The sequence below is a fragment of the Lepidothrix coronata genome, unplaced genomic scaffold, assembly GCF_001604755.1.
Source record: "Lepidothrix coronata isolate B3197 unplaced genomic scaffold, Lepidothrix_coronata-1.0 Scaffold289, whole genome shotgun sequence".
Classification (NCBI taxonomy): Eukaryota; Metazoa; Chordata; class Aves; order Passeriformes; family Pipridae; genus Lepidothrix; species Lepidothrix coronata.
In genome coordinates, this window is record NW_016690469.1 from 181,238 (window position 1) to 207,164 (window position 25,927).

At 38.1% G+C, this 25,927-nt stretch overlaps 1 protein-coding gene across 1 annotated transcript in view; it reads left to right on the top strand.

The window, feature by feature from the left end:
- The window catches only part of DCDC2 (doublecortin domain containing 2), a 59,628-nt gene extending 40,114 nt beyond the window's left edge, over window positions 1-19,514 (top strand). Inside the window, exons 8-10 of the mRNA XM_017836955.1 lie at window positions 6,168-6,268; window positions 16,960-17,301; window positions 18,557-19,514. Coding sequence (XP_017692444.1) covers window positions 6,168-6,268; window positions 16,960-17,301; window positions 18,557-18,664 — 551 coding nt within the window. The 3' untranslated portion in view covers window positions 18,665-19,514. The remainder of the gene's footprint in view (window positions 1-6,167; window positions 6,269-16,959; window positions 17,302-18,556) is intronic.
- Window positions 19,515-25,927: the final 6,413 nt, after the last annotated feature.

Genomic DNA, 25,927 nt, shown 5'->3' on the forward strand with positions numbered 1-25,927 from the left:
TTTCAGTAGAATTATGAACTTGCCTGAGTACAAACCTGGGCAACCAAATGTGAACTGTGCATCGTGAGCTAAAACTTTTGTTGTTCATGTTTTCCTGCTGACAACTTCTAGGATTAAAAAACCTCTCTCTAGTTAAAACATAGACCATATTACTGCTGTGTTGTCAAAGCAGATGAAAAAAAGGTGCTGAAGAGAGATCATCTTGTCTGCAGAGATTTTACAGGACCTGTGTAGTAGGAGACAAAATGGCAATCTATAGCAAGAAATGAGAACCCTTATTGCTGTTAGTGTGTATTGTTGCAGTGCTGAATTATAGTAGCCAGAGTTTACTTACTCCAGTGGGGAGCTAGGGTGATGGTAAACCTTGCAGCCTTTTTCTCTGAGTGCACGGTGAATTTCTTTGGGTTTGCTTTTAGTGAAGTGGATACTTTGTAAAATGGGCAAATATATACTTGCCAGCAGGAAAGCCATGTTGCTTAACTCCCTGAAGGAGGGTGTGCAAGTGTAGTGATGCTTGGTTTGGAATGACGACCAGGGCAGACATTCCAGGGCTTGTGCATTTGTTTTGTGATGGTTTAGCCCTCAGGACCCAGCTGTACCCAAGAGAAGGCTGTGTTATGGAATAGGTATGGAATTAAAAAAGATGTGGTTGAACAAGGACTGCTTTGTTAATTTCAAAATGCAAGTGGTCTTAATGGTCTGTAATTTAAATAAATTAATAAATTAGATGCTTAAGAACATGGAGAATAAATGAGATAAATGACCAAAGCAGGGAGAAGGAATTAAAAAAACCATTGTATTATGACACTCAGTCCTTTATTTTTGTAGGTGTTGATGTGAAAAGATGACTTAGTTTTTGCAGCTTTTCCTTTGCTCGAGACTGCTGCATACAAGGGCAACCCCTAGAAGCACCTTTTGCAGTTTCTGTTGAGGTAGTCATATGTCAGTGTTCTATAATGGTGTGAAATTGTATTAGGAATTCAATATTTTCTGAAGAGAGTATTTAATTGCTTAGAAGCTTGAGGCTGCAGTAGTATCAGGTGAAGAAAAACATGTATTTTTCAATATTCTCAACAATCTCTTATATATATTGCTACGAGTTGCTTTTCAATTCCATTGCTTTTTGGTGATAGAAGTCACATGCAAAGCTACTATGAAGGCAGTGGATTTTTGTTGGAAATGAGCCTTGTAAAAAAGTGATACTTCTGAATTAAAAAAAACCCAAACAAACAAAAAAACACACACAAAAAAACAGAATATAAGATTATGTTGTACACAGGCATAAACACACATCTTCCCTATTCCTCATAGCAAACTATTCAATTTAATGAGCGACTTTTTTCTTTTTTACATTTTGTTTTTAATTTGCCTTACTATTTTTATGAGGCAGCCTCTGTTGTAAGTCACATTATTTTTTTTATAGTAACATTAACTTCCCTACTTACAGACAGGGCTTGCAGTTAGTAAATGCCTCAGATTTCCACAAAATATTCAGGGCAGACTATTATTACAATGATTTTTTCATTTCTATTGCTGAACTTCAATCAGTTTAAAATTTGAAATGCTTTAATATCTGTATAATGTTGTAATTTGTACTGGAGTAAATGTTTTACAGTTAATGTCATTTAGACAAGGAGCTTATATAAAAGCCATTAATTGCTATGCTTATTTATTTTAAAAATACATATTTCTGATGAGTTAGTTTAATGTATAAATCAATTAGTATTTAATAAAGTCATATAACCTTCTTGTTTATCAAACTGTAGAAAAAAGATTCCAGCTGAAGTACTGAATGGCATCAGACGGAAGATGATCTTTGTACTTTAGCCAAGGTTTGATAAGTTATACATGCTCCAATTCATGGCTTCGTTCTGTACATGCTGAATTGATTGACTGCACAATCCACTGAATGTCTGTGTATTGAGATAACCAGTAACATGTAGCAGGTGAAATGTTTCTAATCAAAATCTTTTGGGCATTTCCCTCTTGTGATCTGTTATTTGCCCTTCTACAGGTTTTTTTTCCCCTTTTTTCCCAAATTACTGAACATGACCCTGTTTTAAAATAATTAGAAATAATGGGAAATTTTTCTTTAGGTTGCCTGCCTAATTTCTCTCTGTGTAGAGTATAAAAAATAGTCCTGATTTTTGGCTCAAGACAGTTTGTTTTCACACAGTGACTGGGAAAACCTGAAAAAACCCAGTATCTTCCGGTTGTCTGGACACCATGGAAAAATATTCCTCCAGAAGATCAGGAGACTTTCAATAATATTTTGCTTGGCCTCTTGACAGAAGCAGCACTTGCTGTGTCATGGAGAACTGAGAAGCTAACCGAAATAAATCCTCTGATTTATACTTGTCAGCAAAGCTGTGGGGAGACATTTTGGAGCTCAAAGTACCCTTGAATCCCTTGCTACCATCATACGCTACTCAACTTGAAGCAAAAGGGTAGAGTGTGTCATGGCTTGAATGTAAGGCTTGGATGCACCTTCCTTTCTTACCCCTTTCAGAGCTCTTCTGCCCCAGTGTTGCCATGCCCCGTCTGTGGTCAATTCTCAGGTAGTATGAGGCACAAGAAAGTCAGAGCTAGCTCATACAAGAGGAGCATGTTTAATCTACAGTATTGTATGAACTGTTTGGGGAAGTAGTAAATGTTCCTTCTAATGGAAGTGCTGGGAATTTTCAGTAAGATACGCCACTTATTTCTGCTGCAATAGAGATTGCAATATAAGCCCATAACAATACAGAATGAAGACTCACAAAAATATTTCTTCATGTAATTTATAGCATTTTCTAAAATGCTGTCTTGTTTTTTTCCTCCCTTAGAGACGTGTGTAGAAACTGACTAATGATTCGGAGACAGAGATGTGAAATATTGCTCAATAAGACTTTTTTATCCTTGTTGTTTTCCTAAACCAAAAAGCATTTTTGAAGTATTACCTGTAAAATATGAGGCAAAGTTACCCAAACTGACACATTTCCTTGGGAATAACTCAGAGCACTGATAATAGTGATTAATGCGGCCTGCAAACTCCTGCTGACAAGATCTTGACACAGAATCACATAAACAAGTAATGTGTTGGCCTTTCACTCAGCTGCCCTCCTCCAGATACTTGTAGATTCACATGCATAAAGTGTAAATACTTCTGGCTGAAGTAGAGTAGCAACACAAACGATGTTTACATTTTAAGCTATTTTCTTAATGATCCATTTAATCGAGTTAATTTGATATAAATTATTTTGCAATTTTTGTATTTCTTTTCACTTTTCATAACAAGACTAGAGTGTTTGTCCTATCCTTGCCATTTTCTTTGGAATTTTTTATTTGTTCAAGTGCTACAATTTCAGTTAATGTAATTTTTTATTTCACTTGTTTTAGCACATTTCAGACCTAAGTGTTTTTTTTCCTTCCTCGACTGTTAATGATACATTTATTTTAGACATTTGCTTTCCATTCTCTTATGTTTGTGAAGAGGTAAATAATTAATTTCCCTTTTGTTGTAAATTTTTTATTTTCCTTAAATAATATTTTTACTCTGTGAAAGAACAGGAATGCTGTTTCACTTTAGAGTGCTTTCTGTGCAAGACAATGAACAGCAGTAACCGTGAGAGATGCTGCAATGTTGTTCAGGGTTATTTTCAACTAATTTCTTTTCATTTATGACCAGCTTTCTGAGCAAGCACCTATTAGAAAGTGCTTGGAGGAAATTCCATGGAGATTTCAGTTTTTGCTTGTTGAAATCCCCCTGCTATTACCTTTCTCAGCACTCTCTTTTAAATGAGAAATATAGTTCCTTACTGAAACTTACAGTCTTCTTCCCTCTCTCTTGCTCCATCCTGGTTTCATGATTAAGTTTTTTGAAAATACTGTATGTCTGTCTCCTTGGGTTGTTCAGCATAGCCCTGAGGCTTATCTATTCTTCTAAGAAGAAATGCTTTAAAATTGAGAATCCTCAGCTCTTGAGTAGATTTGGCCTCCAGGGCCAACACTTGTTCATCTCCCTTATACTTCTTCTTGTGCCCTGCTGGAGTAAAACCTGACGAGAATTGCCTCTGCACTAAAATAATTTTACCTCTAGAGGCCAAACAATCTCCATTTTGGTTGAAAGACTTGGGGACATTGAAGGCGAAAGTGTTATTACAAGTCTAAATGGAATGATGGTGATATTAAATGCAGTTCTTTCAGACACTGAGTTAACTTTTTGTATTTCAGTGAGCCCAAGGAATCTAGGACAAGGTTTTTTCCTTTGGTCTTAAGGGAAAGTCTTGAATTAGGAGAATCATCGTGGTGGCTTTTAAGAAACTCATTACATTTTCCTCTCAGGATATAGTGGAGATCTATAACTCAATCAAATGTCTATGATGCGAGGCAATGATGATAATATCAGGTAAGGGAAACAGAACATTCTGTCCCTTAGAGAGCTCAGAAAAATGGGAAATGTGAAGTGCATTGATTATTTGAAAAAGTACAGGTAGCACCCATTCAGATGTATTTTGTTGTTGCTCTCAACCATGCTGTATTTTTATTGGTGATTTTTTCAAAAAAAAACCCAAACAAGTCTTGTCAATCTGTAATGAGATATGTGCAGGTAGATCGTCCAAGATATATCATGCTGCTAGTAAATATTGGATGTCCTTGGTTTCAACAGAACATGCTAGAACGATAGCATAGATCTTTGAGTGGGGTGAGAAGGCTTCAGTAGGATTCATGCTCAGGAACTCAAGTGGCTATGTCCATCAGAAAAATCTCTCTCCTAAGATGCAGCCAGCAATAACACTTTGGAATATCACTGCAATGTTCCATAGACTCCCTCATTTCTGCCTCTTTATTTCAGGCTGTGAGAACGACCTTCATTTCTGGTGCTCTGGTCAGTGGCTTGTCAGTAGACTTTTATGTATATGTTGGCACCTCCCCTCCAGTTAGCCCTTTGCAGTGGTTTGCCTCAGAATTTTGTTCCCAGGGTAAACTCTTTCCTTGGCTCTCATAGTGTTGAGAAAGTAACTGGAAAACTAACTTCCAGAGTAGTCAGTGCTGATTTTTTATGCAGATGAACTCTGGATTTTTCTAAGATTTGGGGTTATGTCTATTATTTTTTTCTCTTCAGTTGTTCTGTGAATGGTTCAGTTCTACACTGGAGCTGTTTATTTAAGTGTCCAGCAATGTAGATCAATTTGCACGGTTAGTTGATATTATCAAGTTCACATCTTTTTATGAAGAACTAAGAGGCAATCAAAACCAGCAGAAATATTTTTTCCTCATTCTTATTGTAGTTACATATTTTGTTGGATATGGACACATTAGCTTAGGACCATCCATCTTTCCTAGGTAGATGGAGAGAGATGATTTGAAGTAACATGTGCTTTTAGTTTCTAGGCTGTTTTCAGTTAAAGGGAAGGGAGAGAAGAACATGTGTCACTTGGAAATTGTTTTCTGTACGTACCAATCTTCGCTTTCCTAGTTAGCTGATAATTTAAGACCTGTATTGGAAACTTCAAAGACCCTTAGTTACTACTTACACTTAGGGGAAAGAAATTACTTAAACTAAATTGAATATAGTTGTAACCATTAAACCTTGTTACCTAGGAGTAGTTGTTTTTCTAATGTGGATGTGGAGTTTCAACCATAATTCTACTTGCATGTATGCAAGGGTGGGGAGTAGCACTAGTAGCACTAATCCCAGCTGTTTCTATTAATTTTAGCCTTTTAATCCTGTCCTGATTCAGCATGTTTGTTGCTGATTCAGAGCCTGAAATTTTTGATAGATGTATGTTATAAGGTTAATTACTACAGGGTACTATAACTGACTGTAGAAACAGAAGTAATATGTTGTTGTTGTAATGTATTATGGTCAGATTCACTCTAAACCTTTGCCAGAAGTGAAAGAACTTCAGATCCAGGGCTTTGTTCAGTCCCTGTTACCTTTCCCTTTCCCTTTCCTTTTACCTTTCCTTCTTCTTTCCCCAAATGGTGTAGTATGTATTTATTGTTAAAAGGAAAAAAAACTTGTAAATGATGGGCGATTGAAGTCTTCCTTAAAAGAACTGTATAATGGGTCAGCTCAGAAACATGTTCTCAGAAGCAAAATTGAATATGCAGTTCAGTAGTTGAGCCACACAGTGTCACCATTGGACTTCACTTCTTTCTACTCTGTATCCTTCCCATTGTAGGTGAAGATATTTACAAAGCCAGAGAAGAGGGGTCTGAAACCTGGGGGGCAGTTGAAGTGCAGGAAGATGAAGATACTCTTGTAGAAGTTCCACTGGACCAGGTATTGATTGAGCTTTAAATAAGTGTCTTTTTTATTTTTTTTTTTTTTTTTAGGGTTACAGATTGTGTGTTGTTTTTCTTTCCTCAATTTCTTTCAAGTGTACAGCATAATTCTGTGGGGATGACTGTAAGCTCAATGATACATCTTCTTTTATGGAAGCTTTAGCAAATCTTCCTTTCTCTGTTAATATGTCAAATGTCAGTTACCTTTTCATCAGCTTTAGAACTGCTCTGAGTGCCCTTATAGAGCCTTAGAGAATCCCTGCTGTTACAATCTACCAAATAGATTCACCTGAATTGCAGTCTCTTTAAACTGGTAAAGCAGTATTCCTCCAGTCCTGAACCAAAAACAGGCATGCATTTATCTGATTTTTGTTAAAGCTGACAGCACTTTCTTTTGTTGGAGCAATATGGTACTTAGCTGGCCAATTTTTTAATCCTAAGACTTATGTGCAATAAACAGGTCTTGATAACTAGAAATAAGATTATATCCCCTTTGTTTTACTTTAATTTGTTTTTAAAAGAAACTCCTGTGAACTGAAATAATACAGGAAATAGGTAAGTTGAAGCTTATTCCAATGAAGTGGAGAGTAGAACTGCTCAAGTTATTTACTGAAAAACTACCTTTTTTTTATGCTAATGAATTGCTCACAAGACAGCCCGCTTTTTCATCTTATGTGTTTTTAGGAATTTGCCAACTTGTTCAACTTTTTTTCCAGTCCACAAGTTGTTGCATTCTGACTTTCTGGGGGTCAGCTCAGTACTGAGGAATGGTTGTTAATCTGAGACTGTAAACAAATGGGAGTGAGTTAGAGATAATAGTTTGTAAATACACTTTGATTACTCAGGGCAATCCGATGGAGCATAAACAATCCAGGAGATTTCTGGAGTGTGTTGGAGACAGTTTTTTGATGTAGGTAATAAAAGACGTGATTAGGAGAGGTATTCTGCTGCATTTGCTACTCATGAATAAGTAGAAACTGGTTGGAGATGTGATAGTCGCAGCCTAAGTTGCACTGGCCATGAGATGATAAAGGCCCTGAAGAAAGTGGGGATGGAAAACAACGAAATAAAAATCCTAGACTTCAGGAGAGTTGACTTTGGCTTGACTAGGAAACTGGCAGGCAGGATCCTGTGTGAGGCTGCCCTGAAGTGCAGAGAAGTATGGGAAGTCTGGGTGATTTCTGGGGGAATCTTCCTCAGAGCACAAGAACTATCCCCATTGTGCAAGGAAACAAGCAGGCATAACAGGAGGTCAATTTGAACAGAGGACTTCTGACTTCATACTAAAAGAGAGAGGAGAGGGGATGGACTGTTAAAGAGCATTATAGAGACATTGCCTGGATATGCAGGCCAAAGCCTGTTGATGAATGGAAACTAATGCATGTGATTGGGAATAATCAACGTGGATTTACTATGGAGAAATCATACTTTACCAACCTCATTGCCTTAGTGATGAAATGACTGTCTCTGTGGGTGAAGGGAGTGCAGTTATTGTCATTTATCTTGCCTTCAGTGTAGACTTCCATATTTGTAGGAGAAATTGGAAGAAGCATGGTAGATTTGGTGAGGAAGATATCCTTAAGGGATGTAGGGGCTGGATTTATGGGCTACAAGGTGGATGAGAAACTGGCTGGTTTGGTGAGACTTAAAACGTTAGCTGGTTGAGATTTAACTGGCACCTTTTTATGGATGGTGGTCCTCAAGGTTTGTTACTGGATCTGAGACTTCTAACATGTTCATCAGTAACACAGATGATGTCATGGAAGGAGACAGATCAAACTGCTCTCTGAAGCTACAGATGGAGCAGGCAGAGAAAATGGAGCCAGGCTTTTCTCTGTGTTGCACAACAAAAGGATGAGGCAATGGTCAAAACTTACAGCAAGGCAAATTCTAATTGGACGTCTTTCCAACAGAGAGAACTGTAAGCACTTTCCTGTTCAAAGAGAGTGGGGAATCTTTGTCTTGAATGATATTAAATCTAAACCAGATAGTTTAGTTTTAGTAACGATAAACAATTTTTTTTTGCTTTGAAGCCAATGCAATAGACACTGGTGTAGATGATCTCTAGAGCAGTAGTCTTCAAAGTGGAATGTGCACAGCCCAGAGGGTGTGCAAGACACTCCACTGGGATACAGAAAGAAATGTTAGAACTTCAGCTGTACACAATTTATAAATAAATAAACAAACACATACTGGTGATTCATACTCAAAAAGATTTTACTGATATGGGTATGGTATCTAAACTTTTTGGAGACCACTGCCCTCTATTTGTACTGGGTAAAAGAATACTAGACATATATACATTTAGCTTGTCTTCTGCTTTTTAAAAAAATACCTGAGGGGAAATTAGACATTTTATGACCTTTCTAGACATTTTGAAGAATGACAGCATACCATCTAAAAAAAAGTAATGGATCCCTCCGTTTTATTTTAGGCTCCTTTTTCTAAAATGGATCTTTCTCATGATTTATTCACTTTAATGGGAAGAAGTGTTACTCAGCTATTTTATAGACGTTGTTCTTGAAGACACACGAATCAGGTGATAGAAAGAGGCAACAAGAGCATGACTGTCCTGGTCCCTGATATAAGAAATGCTACAGCTGTGTCTTTTTACAGCAAATACCAGCCCCACCCTCAGAGACTTATATGCTAAACACCATTGGGCTCATCAGCCCTGTAAATTGAAGTTGTCCTTGTGAGGTGTTGTGATAATTGGGATGTGCAGTGTTGCACTGATAGTACTGACATTGGGGAAGAACATGCTGCCTCTTGTCTTAATCTTTGTTTCTTATGACATCCTGAAGCATATCCTGCCCTGATCTTGGCAGTGTAATAATCAAATTGAGAAGTGATTAGCCTGTTTATTGGCCTCTGAAGGTGCGTAAAGAATTCCTCTGGGTAGACTAAAACATTTGACAGTGTAATTTGGGTTGTCAGGCCTTAGTTTTTAGGCTGACTGCAATTCATATGAAATCCAACCCTGGAGACAGCTGCCTTACTTCTCTACAGAGATCCTACAGTACAGGCAATAGCGCTGCCCATTCTGCCATGTGTCTGACCAGTTTGCCTCGGTCAGCGCATGCTGACCATCCCTAGGGAGGGGGGAATAGTTAACTCTCTGCTACCACTTCTGTGTTTGGCAGTGGAACTGTTGATACAGTTGCCAGTAAGCATCAGATGTGCTGGCAAGCTTGCAGTGCTCAGACCTTGCTTGATACATCTAAGCTCATGTACCAAGGTCCATTCATCATCCTAAAATGGAAATATTTTTCAACTGCTTCCAACAGATTTTGCTACTGGACAAGGAACTGGAAGCAGGTGTGTTTGAGGGAAAAAAAACAAAGATAAAAAATCAGTCATGCACCATGAATAATCTAATTTTCATATTTTCATAAAAGCCAAACAAAGCACCAAAATTTATTGCAACTCAAGCCATGGTTTAGTTATAACATTAAAACTTCATGTACAGTTTCCTAGGTAATCTGGCAAGAAGCTGTGTCCTTCTGAGCAGCACGGAGTATTTTTTATTCCCTGATAACTGAGGTCACACAAACCTTGGAAGCATTTAGCGTTGTACATGTTCAGGTTCTTATTAATGACCATTTAAAATTGTTTTAAATTCCATGTTGTAAAGCTTTTACAGCTTTTTCTTATCTGTACTACAGTTTCTGTTATTGCTAGAAATATGGAAAAGGACAGCCAGTCAGGGCTTGACTATCTTGCATAATGCATAAATATTTACATGCCAGCTTTCACTAGAATGCTGACACTTCTAATAGGCTATCATTTCCATCAGGAACATAAATGAGGTGGTGAAGATAGAGCTTCGTCTTTTTTTCTTTTTATGCACCTTCTCTGTCTTGCTGTTTGAAGTACACAGTTGAACAAATGCCAGATTAGCCATTAACTAAGCTTAGTGTAATACTGGCTAGACATTCGCTTATGTCCTGCTCTATAAAATGCTGTCTGCCAGCTGAAAACACATTAAAAGAACAGGATTTGCTTTACTCTAGACTAACTGACAGTTGTAATTGAACATCAAGGAGGAAAAAATCACTATTTTGCCTTAAACCAAACCAGACCCTTCTGTTCTATATTCTGTACCGAGACTTCAGCTTCCAAATACAAAATGGATAGTTTCTTCTTTTGACATGCAGACTTACTCCAGGTTGGTTGTTTACATCACTGTGTCAACATTCGTGGGAACTGATGACAGACTATGAAATCAATTGTGCAAATAACAAGGGAACAAGGTGGTTTTATTGCCATTCTTGATAGTGAGGCAGCAAAACAATACAAGTTTCTTATTGGAGATGGTAATTAAGTGAGTTACTTTCAATTTTCTGTTAATAATGTAAATATATTCAAAGTAACTCTGAGATAGAAACTTTTATAACTTGTAAGGCTTTCAGAAAAAAAACTACTACTTTTTCTTCAGTTCTATGTAAGTTGTGAAATGCAAAAGCAGCAGTTTGTAGTAATAATATTGAAATAACACTGCAAGTTTGCACTGGTTTATCCTTTTCCATAAGCATGGTTGTTCTTCTCCCATGCTGAGCTGTTGGGAGGTGGAGTAAGCATGAGTGTTATAAGATATGAAGTTATCCAGTGCATGACCTCTATAAGGAATTCAGGCATGTTGTTGTGCCAGCCTGCTTTGCCATGGGGTATATGATATTGGCTATTATGATGTAAGTTGTGTAGAAAGAGTCTGTTTCTGTTTTGGTTTTGTTTTGCTCTTTGGGGTTTTTTCCCTCCAGATTCATCATCCCCATCTCCTTCTCTCTTTCTGTGTTTGTTTGTAAAAATCATTGGATGATAAATTTTTCTAACAGGCACTTTTTAGGGTTTTTTTTGTAGATGTTCACACTCTGGGTTCTTTCCTTAGCCATTTGCTTTACATTATTACAGACATGTCCACTGATTAATGGAGTCCTCCACTCATTATTCCCTATTTCCTGGGCTGTGATGTGAGATTGTGTATCTCCCCTAGGTGAGCTGGGGCTGGAGTGTATCATCAGTAGCAGAAAACTTGCACCTTTCATTTGCAGTTTTCATTACATAGTATACATTTTGCTTTAGAGACCCAAGATTCACCTCAGTGAGCAGAATGTTTATCTTCCCTCTTGCCAAAGGCAAAATATTAAAGTTTACATTGATTCAACATTAAAACAGACTGTCTGCTTGAAGATACATTCTTTCATTAAAAGGGCTACAACTTTTCATGAGGAAACATTTCGCACTACATTAGTAAGGACTTCAAAATGGCATTTGGAAAGAACACATGCAGAAAGAACATTTTATGCTTAAATTTTGCTACAAATGATGCAGCTGTAATTTAAACCTTATGAATTTTGAGTGCTGACAAGCCAGCAGATAAGATTTTCCACTGCATGTTCTTCTTTCAGCTCCACTGATTTACACTTAATGTTGTTATTGTTCGTCTGTGTGAGATAGGGAAACTTAGTCTGATTGGTTCCTTCCAGTTCAGAATGAGAAGAGAGATCTTCCCTCTGTTTCTGCACTGGGTGACTGATTTCTAAGCTATAGCAGCAAGGTCTGATCTTGTCTTAAGAGGCCTCTGTGGCCAGCAGTGGGGGAGGGCCTTCGCTTCTTCTGAATGAAGCCTGTAAACCCAGTTCTGTTCTAAAACTAGTGTTGATACCATTTGAAAAAAAAAGTTTCCTCTCTCTGTATACCTCTGTCTTCAAAAAAATCCAGCAATCCTAGTGGAGACAGTTTCTCAAATTGCTTAACTTATGGGGCATTTTTAATTCATTATGGAAGAATCTGTTTCTGGAAAAAAAATCATTTCTGTATTTTTGCAGCCTCAGTAGGATTTCTTTTTAAATGCTTAACAGTCTTATTACCTAAAGAGATACTCAGCAGATCATACTGTATTGTAGGAAGTGAAATTTGAATGTACACATGCAAAATGTTATGGGAAAAATAAACATAAGTGTCAGTGAAATAGGTGGAGAAGAATATTCTTGACATAGGTACATATTAGAAAATTAAAGATCTGATTGCATGGCCAGATCATAAAATCATAGAATGGTTTGGATTGGAAGGGACCTTAAAGATCATTTCATTTCAACTTCCCCGTCACGGGCAGGGACACCTTTCATTCACTAGACCAGGTTGTTCAGAGTCCCCACCTGGCCTTGAACACTTCCAGGGATGGAGCATCCACAGCTTCTCTAGGCAACCTCTTCCAGTGCTTCACCACCATCACAGTAAAGAATTTCTTCCTAATATCCAATCTAACCCTGCCCTCTTTCAGTTTGAGGCCATTCTCCCTTGTCCTGTCACCACAGGCTCTTGTAAAAAGATCCTCTCCAGATTTCATGTAGGCCTCCTTAGAAATTCTCTGAGCCTGTCTTAAAAGGAGAGGTGCTCCAGTGCTGTGATTGTTTTTGTGGTCCTCCTCTGGACTTGATCCAGCAGGTCTGTATCCCTCTTATGTTGGGGATCCCAGAATGCAGTACTCAAAGATGTTGTCTTCTCTGTCATGGGTGTCTTGTGATTAGGAATTATGTATGCTTCCAGTTAACACACAATGACACTGATGAAGGGAGTTTTCGGAAGAACACTTTCTACACTTTCAAGTTCTTTAGTTTCCATTTATTCTAGTTAGACTTCTGGGTGCTATGATATTACGAAAAATTAGACTCTATGGACTCAGGTGCTGCATTTGTTTTAAAAAAAAGAAAGAAAAAGATGCATCCATCTCATAAAAATGTTGGACTTTAAATGTTTTGCTTTCAGGAGCAACAGTGCATTTTGTGGGGATGTGGGAACTATGTGGGAAGTGTAAGACGATTGAACCCTTAACTATTCATTTGCTTGTTTTTAAGAGCCAGGGTTTTATAAATGATGTGGAATAGAAGAGGGCTGCTGTCACTTAGCAACCCTATCTGGTTCAGGAACAAAATGTTTCGCTGTTGGAATCTGTGCAGTGCTGCTACAAAACATTCCTGACTGAGTAGGAGAAGGGGCAGCTCTGTTCTGGAGAGGTTTGGTGCAATCGAAGTTAAGTGTTCCTATTGCTGCATTTGTGAGATGTATTCATGCTGGTATTTGTGACCATTAAGATTTTTGTTGTCTACTTCGTTGTTTGTCTGCTGTGACCATTAGCCAAGTAAACTTTTCCAAATTATTTCAATAAAGCAAAATTACATTTTACATTAATGGTACAAAATAATTTCTGCCTTAAATGATTTGTGATACTGTACTTTTGAGTATCAGTCATATATAAACCTTCTGAGAGGTCACATTAGCATCCCTAGAGGAAAAGCCAAACACTTCCATGTCTGAAGATTTCCTGACTTACTGCTTTTCAATGATGATGGCATTTGGTAATGTAGCTCTTAATGAATGATGGCATGATGAGTGTAATTAGAATGTATCTTTCTTTTTAAAACACACTGTTTTTGCTGAGGTTAAAAATACTGTCGAGCAATCATACTTCTTGAATGCAAAATGAAATTGGCTCTGCTCCTTATCAACCTGTTAGTTGTCAGGAGGTTTCTGGAAGGCAAGCTGGGTTCATGTTTCCAGTATAAAGTTGAGAATTACTTCAGTTTTTCTATGTGCCTTTGGTTGAATATGCTTTCCAATATACATATACAAGTCTTTTGTCAGTGAGTCTTTTTACTGCTAGTCCATGATAAGCAAAGAATTGTTCTCATATTCCTGAAGGTTTGGTTTGAAAACTAGTTATTTTAACTAACATGTGTTCAACTGTGAAACTGCACAAGCATCACCTTCACTTAAAAGATGCAGCCAGCAATGCAAAAAAGGTTATGTCCTATTTTCTTTCAACCATACAAAAGGCAAAATTAGAAACCTTATTATGAGTAGTTCTGGCTATAGGAGGAATAATCCAAGGTGTACTTAAAATAGAAAATTATAATTTATGCATAGCTAGTAGATCAATAAGATCTCAGTAGAAAGTGTGAAACTTTTTTTAATGTGAAGAGAAATGTATGATTTGGTGGGTGATTTTGGCCTTCAGTTCCTTCCGTACAGTCCTGTCTTAGGTCTGCTGAGCATTCTGATATGCATAGTCTGTGGTCATATTCACATTTCAAAGTCTACATATGACTCTGCATGCAGTGGGAACCATACTGCATTTTAGATTACCTTGTGAAAGGTCTTTACCTCTGGATCAGTGTTGATTTTTAACTTGTTTGAAATGTCCAGTCTTTTGTAGTGCCTCTTGAAAGGAGATTAAATGAAGAATGCATTTCACTTTTCAATTATTAGCTGAAAACATTATTTTTGTCTGTAGTAGTAATAACCATTGTAGTAATATGTTCAGCTACCGTGAAATTTTCAGTTACTATAAAAGCATTATACTTGCAGGGATGGGATTTATTTTACTGATCCTGTTTTGTACTATAATTTTTTCAGGCAATCCAGGTTGACTGGTCAAGTTAAATTAGTTGAAGTTTGAATGTTATTTCATGGCAGTTCCCTGTGAGCTTCCAATAAGTTTCTGGGTACAATTCAATAATGCTTTGTCTTCTATGTTGCTCAGATTTAACTCTTAAAAAATTTGCATCTACACCTATTTTAGACACATAAGGTCAAATGAGTCTAGCTAGTGTAGCACTTTAGGAAGTTACTGCCCCTCAAACATCCATTGTGCTTCCACGCTAAAGACTACTTCAACAGCAGTGAAACCAGTTAAAGCGTAACAATCAGTATACATATGCTGATTTACCCTATGGCATAAAGTCTATGCAATTTCTTCTGCAGTCCAGAAGGAGCCACCATACTAAAACAGTGCAGGCAAGGGCATATGTACTCTTCAGTTTGTATCCACTATCAGGCAGCAACAAAAAGCTGGAAATTAGAATATCTTGGATAGACTACAACTGTTAACTGAGACAGTCTGTATTGACTTTTCTTCTTTTCATATCCTCTCTTCATTTAGTGTTTGTAATGTCATAGCAAGCAGGTGTCACTAAGTAAAAGCAATCACACTTTTAACTAGGGGTGTCTGATGTGTTTAATTTGTCCCACTCTCCCCTATTTCCAGTCAGAATCCAGAGCTCCTAATTTCCTTAGCAGACTGAAAACAAATTAGTAGATAATGTCTAACTTCTGAGAATTTATAAATCTACAGATTCTTTGCTGCTTTATGTGCTGCTGGTTACCAAGGTTGTCTCATGTTTGCTTTGGATGGTGCCTTCTTTGAAGGTTTCTGTAAAGACTTCGCACGTTAAATTTTTATTTTACTGGTAATAAGGCCGGTCTGATGTTACCAGATGAAAGTGAGTCAGGAAAGCTGCAATAAAAAACACACAGAAACTACTGTACTTCAAAAATCACTTATGGAACCATTATTTACCTGGTCAGGTAACCATGTAGTATTTCTAGTAATTTGTCATTCTATGGATTATTACAACACAATAACTTGTGCTTTTTGAAGCTGTATCAATGTGGCATTGCACACTGGCATAATAATGTCTTATGTTGCTACTTGGATATTAAAGCAAGAGCAAGATGTTTCATCAAGAGGCTTCAATCAATTCTTGGTCTTGCTGAACTGGCTTTTACTAATACATTGAAGGTGATGAGGCATTTCTTTTGAAATGTTAGTATTAGTGAGGAAAACAAATTTTTAGAAGACATAACTTACATGTCTGTAGCAGATAGCTGCCTGCAGAAAGGAGCTACTAATGACAGTAAAATTCCAAACAGTTTTGATAAAGAGATAATCTATTAGTCTCAGCTTGTTTGCTTTAGATTTAGAGTCTGATGAGGCTGTGTGGGACGCAGACACCTTGTTTCTCCTGTGGGATTTTTTTCACTTTATTTTCATTCATATCTTAGCACAAGTACATAAGTAGTCTTGGCAAGTGTGGACATTAGTTCACTGAATAGTCAGGTGGCTCTTCAAAGCTGAAACTGGAAGAATAATGACAAAAACTAGATGGTATGTGTATCAGTCTTCCAGGTTGCCATGAAATGATGCTGCTAGCAGCTTTATCTATAGTGAGTTTCTGATAACTCTTCTATAATATGAGACAAGATCTTGTTCCTCCTGTCTGGTTCCTCCAACTCTGTGTAGGGAAAAAACTGCTGCCAAATGTTAAACAAATCCTAATCATGCCATTCCACAGAGGAGTCTTTGGGAAGGGGAACGATGTTACGGAAGTGACCATTTGTAGGTCTGCCTCACCTCTCTAGCTACTTTTTCTGTGTATGCAAAGAAGACAGGTTGCACAACAGGACCAAATGACATGGCATGGCCTGGTCCATAGGTAAAATGCTTTTTGGGGAACAGTTTGTGGGCTAGCGGTGTACGATATTGTATTGTAACAGGATTTTACAAACAAGTATGTACTAAATGCTAGAAAGAGAACCTGGGATAACTGCAACAGAGTAAGCTGTTGCCGTACTGATAAAATCTAGCTCATTCCAGTTCTTTTGAGTGTGTTGAAATGGATTGACCCAATTTAAATCTCACCAACACATTTTTTAAATGTAGAATAAAAGTGTATTATGGGGTGTAAGTACAGGAACATATTTTTCTGTCCATGTAGACAGACCTCAAATTAGCACACTTACTCCCCAGTAAAGATGTAATTGTGAATTTGATGTCTGTCATATTTCAGAATTGCATGGAGCATTCTGATTTAAAATACCTCATAATGCTGCTCCTTTTCCTTTCACCAGAGACCAGCAGAAACTGTCGATGAAGAAGAAAATGTAGAAGAGGAACATGGCAGGGGAGAAGAGGCATATGAAGGAGAAGAATATCCAGAAGTGAACAGAGAGAAAAGTGGGGAAAGTGTTAAAGAAAGAAGTGAAGGGAAAGAAAACAAAAAGAAATTAAATGAAAATTTTGAAGGTGAAGCAGAAGAAACAGAGAATGTTGACCAAGCGGAGGAAGAGGAACGTATCCATTTAAATGGCAAGAACAATGAAGAAGATGGTGAGGGAATGGAGCACTTGAACTACCAAGATGATCTTCAGCCAGAAGAAGAAATAAAAGAGGATTCTGGCAGTCAGAACCAGGTGAGTGTTTAGTCTTTCAAACTGTTGTTCTTACATTATTGCTCCTCATTCATGTCAGCCTTACACTTCTCAGCTGGTATCTAAGTAGTTCACCTCTGATAAAGTCCTGAGAGCATTTATGAGAACTTCGGGTTGCAGAAAAATTGGCTTCCATCTGTATAGATCAGTTACATCAATAATTACATTATATGCCTTCCAACTGAGAAAGCAGATGTTTCTCAATATTTGATGAATCTGTATCTCCTGCTTTCCTTATAATGCTGAATTTTGAAAAAAACTAATGAGAAAAATTCCTGCAATTTCCAGAAAAGCATAGTCATTATATATTTCCACACTAGTTTGTCTTTTAGGACAGAGCAGAAGGGTGTGTCCATAACACTACAGTGCCTCATTATTTTGATGAATTGACTTTCACAGAAGTTGCATTTCATAAAGGGCTTTTGCCATTGCTTTGCGGAAGTTTCATCTCCTTTTCTTAGAAATTGGAAAATACAGTGGAGATGAATAAGATCTTTAAAGCAAGGGGCTTTAGTCAGTTTAAAAGCAAATATCCTATTAATTTAAGATACATGGTAACATGCCGTTGGCTTAGATGGAGGGATGCAGCCCAGAAGAATAAAGTGGACTGCCCTGACTGTCACATGAACTGACCAGCTAACAAAATGTGGGAAACAAAGTGTTTTGTTTGATGGGGAGAATCCAGACCTGGGAAGAGTGGGATTCTTGAGCATCAGAAGCAGAACAAATTGCCACATATTCCCTGCCTATAGGCTGCTGAAAACCAGTCTTCCTCTGCTTCTTGTGACACTTGGAATGGTTTCTTACACTTTGTAACTGTTTCTGTATGACACACGAGAACATTTTTCAATTAAGAGAGCTGAGTAACATGACATTTTCTTGGGCCCTGAATTTTTTCTGTGCTTGATATATTAATTTTTTTATTTATTTTTAGAAGAGCTGAAGTTATTTATGGAAGTGGAGAAAGTAAGTGAGCATTCACTTGAAGTGGATATGTGGGTAACTGATGTTTGATGAAAGAACTGTAGGGGGGAAACCTCTAATTTGAGCACTTTCTCCTTTGGAAGGTATATAAGTATAAAGTAAATAAAAATTTTAACATGATCACTCTTGGAAAACATTTTTTACATTAAGGATACCTTGTGGAAATTTTAATATGAAGTGCTAATACTGTATTGAAATGAAGGCAAATCTTTGATACCAAATGATATTAACAGTACGTGTCCTTTTTCTCTAGGTTGATTCCCATCGTGAAAAAACATCCACAACTCCAAGGGTGACAATCACCAGCCCACAAGAAAGTGAAAAGAATGACCAGAGCAATGACTATGCAGCAGTTGCATAGATAGGAAAAAAGTAATGAGCAGAAAATGAAAGATTATAATACTTTAAATATAAAGCAGGTTATATTTTGTGATTGATAACTAGTAATAGGAAGGCAGGTCGAGTACCTGCATAATGAGTATTGAGATGATAATGCTATATGGACTGATAGAAAACAAGCATTAGTAGCTACTAGAAGAACATAGAATTATTTTTACAGGGTGAGATTTTCTGATAGGATTTAAGGGAGGAAATACAAGAGTACTGTATAGTAGTATTAGAAATAATGAATAAACTATTCTGTGATACGAGCTAGTTAGCAGCAATGGAATAAGCACAAAAATTACACTGTTCCAGGGAAAGGCAGAAAACCTACCCAAATTCAATGTCAAAACTTCTTCGCATATTTTTTCAGAAAAAAGAAACAATTTTTACCTTTTAATGAGGACATATGTAATTTTTCCTTTAAAATTCCACATAATGTGTATGATTTTCAGGCATAACATTAAGATATAATTAGAATATGTTCCTCAATTAATGGACTTATGCCCACAGAAAATGGTGTACTATCATGAGGTGCCAGTTTTAATGTTACTAAATAGTGAATTTTCAATATATTAATGAGAATCGTTAGTTTTTGCATACATAAACAGTACTGATTTAGCACTGTGCCTTTATGTAGATAGCCTGCAATACTGCAAGTAGTTTCCATTTAAAGCACAAAGTTTTGTTGATTGTCCTGCACTGATTCACTAAACAGTGAATTGTTATCATAGAGAACAAAAAAGTAGATTAGTTTAAAAAGTTGAATTTGGATGGATTTGTAATTCAGTCTATGTGAAATTTAATTTATTAGTGAAATAAAAAAAAAAGAACAGGCCTGGATTCAGACTGAAATTCCCATGAAACCATTGCTGTCAATGGAGCCATTTTAATATGTGACACATTAGGATAAGCCGACCACTTTTCTGTGAAAGTCAGGAACAATTGCTGCATTTATGAACCCTTTGCATGGCCTTAATGCTTGGAAGTGTCATCCTTTTGAGCAGGAGCTGTCGCCTGCTAGGCTGTGGCTTAGTATGCATTAGTAAATAAGGCATTGATCCACAGTATTGGTTCTCTTAGTGACCCCAATTCCATTACTCTTATCATTTCTCTGTTGGTAATGGGAATAATTTGTAGTTCATGGAAATACAGCCCTTAGCATAATTTTATTAATTATACAAAGAAATACTGGGTTTCTTGATCATTAATACTAGTAAATTATTACTACAAGAAACTAAATGTCATTTTTGTTGATTTCATGCCATTAAGACAAGAATTAAATTTATGAACAAATTGAACTTGAAGCACTGTTTGAGGAATGTGAAGAACCACTTGTCATGGCTGAAACTCATACAAACATCTTCACTTTCGGTACTAGCTATTAAATATATTTTTCCAATGGGATAGAAATACGTAGAGATCCTTCAGCATATTTTGTGTATTGGCAATGTAAATATAAAAGACATAATGTTAAAAACTAAATGAACAGGGTTAGAACAGTTTGCCCTGTGGTATCTCTGTGAGATGTCTGTGAAACCTGTGTCTTTTGTTGAGCCAACTGACAAAGATTGGAGGGAATATTACATTTGTGATCAGCTCCTAACTTAGCCAAGCTCTTGAGGAATGCTTCCTTTATGTATGCTTCCTTTATTTGAGACAGCAAATAAATATATTTGGTTTCACTGAGATTTAAAAAGACATTTATAGTTAAACAGAAGTAAAAAAACAACCAACTCTCCCCCCCTCCAAAAACCAACCAACCAACCAACCAACCAAACAAGCATAAACTAGAATGAATAAAATAACTGGACATGATAGTGAGGAAAAATGACACAGATGCCTTTATAGTTAATTCTGCACTGGAATAATATATGCAGTAGCATTAAAAGCCCTTAAACAGTACTTAACCAGCCAAAAAAGGTGGCACTGTCTCCTCGGGGAGCTTGGGGGAAACTTGCCTGCTGAACCTTCTGTGCTGAGCTGGCCAAGGAAAGTGGCTGATGCTGCATCACTGCTCACTTGGAGCTGACGAGCTCATATGCTTCCCAGTAAGATGGACTTCAATGTGTTGCTGAATCAAGACAAATTACAGTAATCTTGTTTTGACATTACTGTGAATGGGCTCTTCTCTAGAAGCTAGTGGGTATACCAAACACAGGACTCTACTTGCTGTCATACTATTGCAGATAAGGACTAACAACCTCTGACGTGTTCTTCATCCTCAAAAGTTTGAAGTTAAATCAACACCCAAAAATATGCTATATATATAATATATATATATACACGTATATTTTCATTTATATATATATATATATATATATATGTATGCTTCAAAACGTCGCACCTAGAAACCGTATTTAGAAAACCTGGATGGATTTGTGTGGTGATACTTTTCTCTCTTTTGTTTCTATTTATAGCTTCTGTCCGCCAGCAGTTTCTGTCATTTCTTCCCTTTACCCAAAAGTTTGGTGTTTTCCATGCTCAAAAGACTTAAAGATATCAATAAGAATAATTTAAAAGCTTAAACTAAATTCTAGTACGATCTAATGTTATAATTTTCTTTCACAGGAACACGAAATCCTATGAGGTGTTATTCATCTTTTAAAATGTTTTCCTCTCTGTTTTCTTGTAAGAAAGACAGGTTATGTTTCTTCAGAAGAGCAAATCAGACTTTTTTGAAATGGAGATATAACCATTTTATCATTCACCTTACAACACTGACAAAATGAATTTTGTATCAGGTTCTTTTATTTAAAGAAACTAGTTTGTGCCTAACAAATAATTCTGATGTTAAAGTAGAAATTAAACAAGAAACATACAGGTGGTCTTGCTAATAGTTTTTCTGTCTGGATCTGCTGTGTGTGATGGCTTAGCTCAGTTTTACTTGAGAAATACATTATTTTGTTAAGCTTATATAATGTTATTTTATTAAGCTTATCTGCAACAATTCTGAGGCTTTTTTTAAGACTTGTTTTCTTGTTTTGGTTTTATTTTTAAAATAATTTGCTATTAAAGAGAACTATCACACAGCTATTCCTGTGTTTTCTCTTGTATCAAGGCCTATTTGATGTTAAATTTGTCTTTGGGTGACTGACTTTAACCTAGTGATTTTTCAGCTGGTAGCATTCTCCAATAACTAAAACTTAAGAAAACGCCAAACAGATTTGGTAGCTTTCATATTACATATGACTGTAAAAGAAAATACGCTGACTATTTAGCTGTCACATAGTTATAAATCTAAGACTTAACAGCACAGTTAAACTTGCCATGGGTTTTTATGTCATCATTCAGGTTAGGACTGTATTATTGGTATGTATGTACTGTTCAGGTGTTACTCAGCAAATAACAGGAGTTTCATCTGTTCAGTGGCAATTCTTGAGAAAACTACCAAACTTCTACGTCTCACCGCTGAAATTTCTAATTTCAGCAAAGCATTAAAGCATATGCTTAAATCCCACAGGACTGCAATTGTCATAACATTTTATCTAATGTTTTGGTGCCTTGACATATGAGAGCCAAAATAAGTTCATGGAAACAAAAGGGTGAAAATAAGGTAAATATAATCCCCACTCAGTCTGATCTAAAGTAAAGCAAAATAAACCTTCATGCAGAAGAAGAGTTAGTGTGAGTATTCTGATTACTTGGAAATATAGGGAAAGTATCGTTGCCTCGGTATTTTGACTGATTACACCAAATGTACGTTTAAACAACCATAAGATAATGAATGTAAGTACGATATGAAGTATCTCAAGGAAGGGTGTATTTATTGAGTAGTTGCAATCAGAACGATTGAATGAGATGCATGCAAGGATGTTTTCTTTTGGGTGGCTTCAATCTAAGTTTTAATGAAAAGAAGTGTTGTGGACATGGCAATAGGCGTTGAAGCTGTCTGCTATCTATAGATTATTGTGCCTGTGCATATTTATATGCATAAACTTACAGACATGTGTGAATGCTGTAATTGAAGGCTTTTGCTGTGTGCTCACACATACTGCACACATAAATCATGTACATATTAATAATTTAATCTTCTTGTATAGTTAGTGATGGGAAAAAACATTATTGGTTGTAGCTGAAATTTGCTATAATTATAGAAGGAAATATATCTAAATCTAGTAATAACCTTATAAAAAGGGTGACATATCTTCTTACACTGTGTACACTTTGGTACTTCACTGAACTAAGCTCAGAATTCTTGAAGCCCTCAAATAAAATGGAAATAGTGACTTAAAAGTGACTAGGAGATACATGGGCCGTCAGTGGAGAAGATTTGGAAAATTTGAGAAAGTACAAGTCTTTACTACAACATGTGATACCAAAACATTTAAAGGTCTTTAGTGCTAACTACAGTGCGGGGAACATCTGATCTAAACAACGGGGTATTTTGAAACATTAGGCAGACTTCAAACGACCTCTGTGGTTACCAGGAATGCCCTTTAATGTTCGTATTTTTCTTGCAGTCACCTACACCTGTGATGATACTTAGCTCTAGTGAATTCCCCATTCAATTCTACTTGAGTAGAGTGCGGACCCATCTGCCCGGCTCTAGAGACAGAGCCGAGGCCGGCAGCACCTGGAGCACTCAGCAGCTCTATTCTGCAGCACGATGGGCACCGACTTCCTTCAGGCGAAGGTTGGCAGCAGCAGCAGAATCCTCAGTTGTGCAGATGTGCTGGCTCAGGAGAACAAAATGCTCTCCCTGCCTTTCTTTCCAAAACTCACCTGGTGCATAGCAAAGTCCCCCACCATTGGCAGATGTGGCTGTCGGAGGCCCTTGCTTGGGCCCGTCCTGCAAGAACCAGGCTGTGCTGAGAGAGCAGTGCCACAGTAGAGAGGCACTGACGAGACTCCAACCAGCACCAGCAGCCTGAGCATGGCACAGTTGGGACCCTCTGCCCTCCCAGGCTCTCTGGCCCACAAGGCAGGTTTCCTCCCAGCACTGCGAACATGGACGTGCTGGTGTTCCTGGTGGCTCCTAACCTTTTCTGCTCCCCTAGTGGCACTGTGGGATCCTTCCTCCCTCCCTCACCCCCTCCTACACAGGCTCACCCCAGTGGACAAACATCCTGGGGGCACAGCCAGAGGCAGGTGAAAGGCAATGATTTTCATCTCTGCCAGGCCCTCCACCAGCCTCTGCAGGCTCCTGGTGCTGAATGTTCTCCACTGGCAAGAGAGGAGTGGGAGAAGATGAGCAGCAATGCCTCTTCTGCTTGGCTGGAGGAGCAGTGCTCGGGGGCAGAGCCCAGACCACAGAGACACTCACAGAATAGCGGCAGCTCAGCTCCTTCTCCACGAGTTTGGTGAAGAGGGGGCGGGTCACCTGGGCTTTCTAAGATCCTTCTAGTGTCCCATGCAGCAGAAAGGGACAGGGACAGAGCTGGCTGAGCCCTAAGCCGCCTCTTCCTTCCGGTCAGGTGGCTCTGCCTGAGAGCTGTCCATAGTCCTTGGAGCACCTCTTTCTCACGCGTGGAGGAGCAGAGAGAGCTGTGCCTGGAGCATCCCCCCAGATGGCTTTCCCCAGCAGAGTTCCTACCCATAGTTCCTTCAGAGGCCGAGAGCTGCAGAAAGCAAGGAGAATCAGCACCAGGCCTCACTGCCCCCTCAGCCCGTGGGCAGACATGAGCACCTGCATAGCCCTGCCCCATGGGGAAGGACACTGGTAGAATGAAGCCCTGGGGGTGCAGGGATCAGGACAGAGGTGCTGCTTCACAGCTGGCTGTGCCCCAGAATCTACTAGTTGAACTGCAGGAGGTTCCTGCCAGTCTCTTTCTCTTGGCAGCAAAGAGTACTTTGTACTCATTATTTGGAATAATGTGACATTTTCCCTGTAGTGGAGTGCTGTGTTGAGACATTGAACAAAAGATTTTATAAGGAGTCTAAGGAAAACTACTTTTCTTAAGACTCACTACATTGTTTTCATTTTTTTTTAGTTTAGGGCCATTCTTTCTCTCTCCTTTCTCATCCTATCTCTATCAGAAACTAAAAAAAACTGTTCAGATTTTCAGCTTTTAGATATGGATCTGTTTAGGTTTCCTCTTTCTTATAAAGCTGTTCCACTCTGTCAAATGAAAAAGCATTGCTAGAAATGCATATTCCAATTCAAATGCAACATCCGGTAGGACAAATCTTGTCAAAATACTGAAAAAAACCCCAGTATTGCACAATTTATTTTTGAACAACTGTTTTTTTTCTTTAAAAAGAAATTATTTTTAAAGTTAATTGTCATTAAGAAATTCAGTCCCAACCCTCTTTTTCTCTCTGGCTGAGCAAGACTTTCCCACACTGTATCCCAGCGGCATGTTGGTGACTGATCCTGCAGACTGCCCTACTTCTCTCCCTTCCCTTCCAGGGGAGAAGCAGCCTCCTTCACTGTGCAGATTTTAGCCCTGCTGTAGCCGTGACTTTTGTGGAGCTGTGCTGACTGGCTCTCCTCCTTACCCCCCACCTTGACTTACTTTCCTGGTGCAGAATAATTGTTTGAATGAGGCTCAGACCCTCTGTTTCTCACAGCTGGAGCCTGGGAACTGCATATGCTTGGCAGGAGATAAGCAGGTGGGAATCTTTGGGACTGCTCCTTGAGAAGCTGAGAACAGCCAGCACTGGGGGGGACTAAATACTCCAGCCTTCAGCTGAAGCAGTTTTGTGAAAGAACCAGTTGAAGCAAGGAGCTAGGAATCAGGATAGCTCAAAATCAATGCTTGAGGCAGGAGGGAATTCCTATTTCATTAGTGAGTACTTAGGGGGTGGGTGCCATCACTTTGGGTTTGTGTTCACATGGGGGAGTGAATTCTCCTGCTCTTGAGAGAAGAAAATATATTCAGAATTCAGTAATATATAGACTTTTCTGCTTGTATTAGTTGGGTAGGACTTCTGATTTAACTAGAGATTTGACTGATTTAAACTCCTCTCAGTGATGAAGTGATGGCGTCAGAGATGAACAATCATGCTGTCACTGCACTTTGGATGCCCAGCTCAGTATCCTTATGCAGACTTGCCCTGGCCCTTGTTTCCTCTGCTGCCATGAGTTGTGGTTTCATTACTACATACCATTTCCTCATCGTTCTGTTTCTTGGCTGTGTTTGCTTCTTCGAGTTTGGTTGTGAGAAAAGATATTTCTAAAAATAATGCCTATGCTCCATGTTATTTCTCCCTTAGAAACTGTTGATGCAAGGCTGGCATCATTAGAGTAACCTGAGCTTTACACCTTCCCCTGCCATTCTCTTATTGCTCCCACTGACAT